General features: G+C 42.2%; 1 protein-coding gene across 1 annotated transcript; it reads right to left on the bottom strand.

Moving 5' to 3' along the window:
• Nucleotides 1–4,029: 4,029 nt before the first annotated feature.
• On the bottom strand, nucleotides 4,030–5,414 carry KCNE4 (potassium voltage-gated channel subfamily E regulatory subunit 4). Its single transcript, XM_065640368.1, has 2 exons — nucleotides 5,361–5,414; nucleotides 4,030–4,922 (listed from the first exon to the last, which is right to left on the bottom strand). Exon 2 carries the CDS (start codon nucleotides 4,885–4,887, stop codon nucleotides 4,405–4,407), a length of 483 nt encoding a protein of 160 aa, XP_065496440.1. The 5' UTR covers nucleotides 4,888–4,922; nucleotides 5,361–5,414; the 3' UTR covers nucleotides 4,030–4,404.
• Between the last annotated feature and the right edge of the window lie 465 nt (nucleotides 5,415–5,879).

Below are 5,879 nucleotides of genomic sequence, written 5' to 3'. Positions count from 1 at the left end.
CCTTGCTTGATCAGTTTATTGCTTTCTGAAGAGAGAGAAGGGGGATTTACATGCTTAGAGGTGCGTGGTTTACGTTTCCTCACGAAGAGAAGGGCAGTCTTGTCTTTTGTGTACTCTCTAGGACAGAACTCAAAATCTCTTGTGAACATCATGCATCTTATTCGTTAACCTTCCTTACCTTGTTAATTCTTTCCCTGGTCCAGAGCGCGCACACAGTCCTGGGAGAGCCTGGGAGATCCTGTGCCTGGGGAAGAGACGAGTTCTGCATTTCCACTTCAATTCCTCAGCAGATTCAGTCTGTTGAATGAGAAAGCTCACAGGTGCATCTGTATGTGATCCACTGGTAGGATTTAGGACTGTAAATCTGCCAGCTACCATCACAGATCCCAAGGTGACAATCTTCAGAGTTGGAACTTATATTGACAGTAGGTCCTGGAGCCAGACCACATACACAAGCCACATGATGCCATCTTCTCCCGTTCTGTCAAAGGGGGTATGCATTAACTATTCCAGCAAATGTATGAGGTGTAGCTCTGCCAAGAAATGGGAGCCTAATTGCTGTGTTTTTTAAAGAAAGAATGCATTTGTAAAAATAAAATAATCTCCATTCAGTCAAATTACGACCAATTATCATTGCCCTCAAGCCAAGATCTATTAGCTGTGGATCTTATTTAACTCAGTTACTGAAGCACACTGGAAATGTCTATCACTTTTGGGGAAAAAAAAAAAAAAAACCAAATAATTTTTCCTCAGTAGTCAAAAGGATTTTGAAACAAGCTTGATGGGTGCATTTTTCTTCCATCTGTAGCTGTTCAAGGTTAACAATGCTTCTTTTGTTTTGGAACAATAGCTACCTGGTAGTCTTGGGTCACCAGGCTGTCTTCAAAGCATCATTGCATTCAGTCACACATCCAATTAACTTCTCCAGCTGAAATATATTCTCGCTTCTTTTTTTTCCCCTTGGTGCCATCAAAATACTAATTTGGACAAAGACAAATGCTGTCAGACAAAGACAAATGCATAGCAACATACTTTCTCGAACTCATGGGCCAAGGATAGCTTGTGACAGTCTTCAAGAAGGTGGCCACATTTTCATTTTACTAGCTCACTTCAGTGTAAAGAGATCCCAAAGCACACAGTGTTGCCCATTATAGCAGCTCAGTTCAACACAAGAAGCTGCTGGAACAAGCTAGTTTTTTGATCCGCAAAGCAGAGCTGTAATTTACATTTTGTTCTGTTTTTCCTTCTTATCATCAGTGCTGTCAGAAGTCTCTTGATTCATTATTGTGGCAGTGGAAACACTGAAACACTGAGACAACAGCGTGGGTAAATATGGAAGATGCAACGTTACTGACCCGCTATTCCAGGACATTGTGGGTGTCCCGGGAGATTACACAGCCAGAGGGAAATGCAGTCTTGCTGATGGGCAGCTTTAGGTCCACAGAAACTTGTGAACGGGCCCCAGAATTATTTAATAGGGAGCGAGTGAAGAGAGCAGAGCACAAGGGAACAGGTTTTGCGGGAAAGCAAGCAGATATAACTTTATAGCAACCTGATTTTTGAAACAGCCTCAAAGTAAAACATGCAAGTAGGTCTCAGCCAGTGCCTGTGGCATTGTACATACTGTCACAGCTTGAAGACGACATAGAAGTGCAAAGTTGCCTCTAAACACTTCTGCTCCGCATGGGGAGCCAGAATCCTGAAACACACAGCCCACACTCCACACCCAATCCCTGATGCTGGAAATGACAGAGCAGCAATGAGACCCAGGGTCAAAGCTTCTGACCAAGTCAGCTACATACCATGGCCAAGGACTGGAAACCCGGGGGGAACACAGACCTGTGTCAGACACTGGCCCATAACCTCAGCCCTAGCCCACCCAGTTTGATACAATGCAAATTTAAAACCAAAACTCAAAATGCAGACTTTGAGAGGCTGAATAAGTGACAAAAAAGTTTTTGTAGCAGCTTTTCAGTTTTGCCAGCCTCTCCGATGGCTCGCCAGCCTCTCCAATGGCTCGCCAGCCTCTCCAATGGCTCGCCAGCCTCTCCAATGGCTCGCCAGCCTCTCCAGCTCTTTGCAGGAGGACTCGGGGCGTCCCTGGGGCCCTGCCTGCCCGTGGGCAGGAGCTGAGTGTGAGGAAATGCCCCAAAGAGCCAGGACGGACTAAGGGCAGATGTGGAGCCCCTGGCTCAGCCTGCAACACTGCAGTACTGTCAAACACAAGGAAACATTTCAAAAAGAGGCTAAGAAAAGGATCCTGTAGAAATTCTGCGCAGTCCCGTTACTGGAAATGTGTTTGACGTAGTGAACAAACATGGAAATTTTTCCAGGAAACGTGTTTCTTTATTTAAATAAAAATTAGTGCCAGTAGAAACAATAAACTTTAAATACATGAGACAATTATATACAACTCAATGTTAGGAATTATATACATCGGTTTTTTACAGATACAAATACATTTATACCAAAAGTAAAAGGATGAAGGACAAAGCAATGGAAAATGTGACAACTCGTGCATGTCAGTCTCATTTGGAAAGTTTCAGGATTCAAGTGATTCCAGGCAAAGTGCCAAACTTAATTTGGCTTCTTTCAAACTTAAAACAGCCCCTTTGGAGTAAATCTACCAAAAAGCTTTATATAGTCTGATCCAAAGTTCACTGAAGCGGACGGAAAATCTCCCAGTGCCTTCGGTCTGAACGGAATTAGGCCCTTTCTGAGCACAATGGAGAGTGTGTTCTGCTGCAAACGGAGAGAGTGATACCTCTGTGGGATGCGTCACATCGCATTAACCCTCAGAGCCAAAATCAGAGCTCTCCCTCCTAAAGAGCAGAAGTACAGCAGACTCTTGCCTCAGTTCATTTCTGCTGTTCAGTGTTCATATTTTTCAAGCTGTCTCTCAAGCTCTAATGCCAGGGGATAAATCACAGGCCTATTTTAGCGCAGGAAATATGTGGAGACATTTTGCAAACATTTTGCTGTGCAATGCTTTAGATTCAGGCTCTTTAGCCCTCATGGTTCAGAACTAATCCAAACATTGTAATAAGTTACTATAAAATATAAGGTATGATTGAAATAACCATACATTGCTACAATATTAACATTACTTCTTTTAACAGTGCAATAATTTAGTAACTAATTTCATAAGCATTCGAAAAAAATCACAGTACCATGAAATCAGAAGAGGAGGTTTGTGGTGGTTTTAAAAACTAGTTACTAATGACTTTATAGAAATGCATGTGTCACATGCAAGCTGATTAAAAACAAAACAAAAAGATGTAAAGCAATGCTTATCTACACTGGCTTAAATAGAGCAGAAAGGCCCAATTCTTTAATGATGCAAATGGGTACAGTTTCACTGACCTCAAATGGAGAATTTAAGTCCAACAGAGAAGCGCTAAATCTTGTGCATGTCCCCTGAAGTCAGGAGGACTCAGCTAATGAGTTCAGTGGGGCAGGATTTCACCCTTGCTAGGTTAAATTCTATTCTGAATTCCACCTGTTTTTCAAGGGGGCATGACAGAGCAGCATTTGTTCAAGCCTTTCTACATCTTACGCCTCATGACAAAGATCTTTCAACGTCCTTTTTTAACTTACAGATCTTTGCCTTTAGTGATCAAATATATATGTCTTCTAAAAATACAAAAGCAAAAAAAAAACCACCAAAGACACTTTTTCTACTAGTGACTCAGTTAAAGGCTGGATTGCAGCAGAAGTTAGTGAACCTGATCCAGCCAGTACATATACAACTAAAGCAAAGATAAATATAGTGGCATGGATCTGAAACTGGGCTTTACAAACCTCCTAGAAATTCAGCCTGTTTTTTTTTTTCCCTTTCATTTTCTCTGTGCCTAAAGTCAGTCTCCAGCCATGCTGCAATCTCCCTTCAACTACAGCACTGACAGATTTTCAGCTTTTGAGGCCTCATTGAGCAAAACCACTGTTGGCTGTGGCTTGTTATAAGAAAAACACAGTAATAGTACTTCTAGTCTATCACAGTTCTGCGTGAACAAGCATTACCCATCATCTTTATCAACCAGGCACTTGCGTTAGGGTAACTTCCCTAACCATTTCACAGGCATTTGCAGAATTCTGAAATATGCAGAGACATGCCAGTAATGGTTACCTTGTTAGAAAATATATATATATAATCTCCTTGTTCTTTGCTTTTACGGTAAGAAATAATAATGGAAAAATTAAAATTAAGCATCCCAGTCATGTGCAAGTGACACTTTGGTGCTGGGTACCACGGCTTGCTTGTCCTGCCAGCTCTCAGGAACACCTCCAGCCCCGGGGGCACAGATACCTGTTGGAGTTCATTGGAGAGCAGGAAAGTAGAACCACAAGTTCTCAGTGGGAGCTCCACTCACGCTTCGGCAGCTGATCAAGGCAGTCCTGCAAGTGCTAGGAGTTCCTGTGGATGTTCTCCGCAGACCCCTCGCTGCTCTCCTGGAGGAGCGTTTCCGACACTTCCCCCAGCTCCGCATCCAGCACTTCCTCCTGGATGGTGAAGTGCACGTCTGGGGAGGAGGATTCGGAGCTCACACTGCTGCCTTCCATGGAGCAGATGGCGCAGGACAGGGACGGCACCATGCTCTCCTGCAGCATGTTCAGCATCATGGGGAACTGCACAGACTTCAGCCCAGATATGGTTGGTAGAGGCTTCACGTCTTCCCCCCACTCTCTCTCCTCGTCTTTGTAGAGCAGAAGCAAATTAGACTTCTTCTCTTTTCTTTTGGATTTCATGTAGCCCAGCATTATTCCTATCAGGAATATCCCATAGAAAGACATGACAATCAGAATGTAAAAGTACTCATTGCTGTTGTTCTTCTCTGCGTTGTGGGATTCAGCATCAAGCATGGCTTGGGTCATGTTTGCATGGTCCATTTTCAGAACAGAAAGTGTTTTACTGCAGCCAAAGCCTGTAGGAGAATGTGTATGTACACGTAAGACCAAGCTTCAGATCAAAAATGTAAAAGAAACATCTGAAAAAAGCTACCCCCAAAACTATTCCTTGCTACTTCTAATCTGTAAGCTTGCAGGACACACTTGACTGAAGCTTGCAATCTATCACACTTCTGCATTAGTACTCTAACTGGATGAACTGTTATTCAGATACAGAAAACACTAGAGGAAACAAAATGTGTAATATTAAATCATTTTGAGTTCTATGCTGAATTATAAAACCCCCAATCCACATAATTTAAAAAAAAAAGAAAAAAAAATATATAGAAACACTCTGCTAGGCACTTCAACACAGTTTTGTGCTACTTAACTATGTTTCCATATAGGGGGTAAAAGTTAGAAATATTATTTTATTCAGTGGTGCAGGAAAAAAAAAAAATCAAAAAGCGACTTACGTTGGTATGCAAATAATTCCTCCTTTTGCAAAGCTCAAGAGACCTTTCCTCTACCAAATGCCGGGTGTTCTGAAAACTTTCCTCTGCTGCAGTTGGAATAAATAGCTCTCAAGAAATGTTTCATCACGTGTTTTAGAGGCACAGTTTATAATAGTTTTGTGTTGGAGTCAACAGATGAACTTGAAGGATTGCAGTTCAACCCACTGAACTCTTAACAGCTGTGAAAAGAAAAAGAGTTGGGAATTCAGACTTTACTCTTTCCTAACCAGTTCAGCCCTGGCTCTTTCAGCTTGTGAAGCTGTTCCTTTCACTGCCATCCCAACTGCTAAACCTGACCTGCTACCTTGAGAGCTGCTGCGCAGAATGGAAAGCCTGCAAACCATAATTCTGTGTCTGTCAGAAAATACAGAAAAATACACATGTGAATTTTATAGTAGATGCTATAAAGTTGTTTATATGCCTGCTAAACATGGTTTTTCCCTGAAGAAGTGGGGAGGAAACGGGTTATTTTCTTTGCCT

This window comes from Caloenas nicobarica, chromosome 8, assembly GCF_036013445.1.
Source record: "Caloenas nicobarica isolate bCalNic1 chromosome 8, bCalNic1.hap1, whole genome shotgun sequence".
Taxonomy (NCBI): Eukaryota; Metazoa; Chordata; class Aves; order Columbiformes; family Columbidae; genus Caloenas; species Caloenas nicobarica.
This window is presented reverse-complemented; position numbering and strand designations above follow the sequence as displayed.

Coding starts and splice junctions, on each gene's coding strand:
- KCNE4 (XM_065640368.1), bottom strand. CDS start 4,887: ATGGACCATGCAAACATGACCCAAGCCATGCTTGATGCTGAATCCCAC.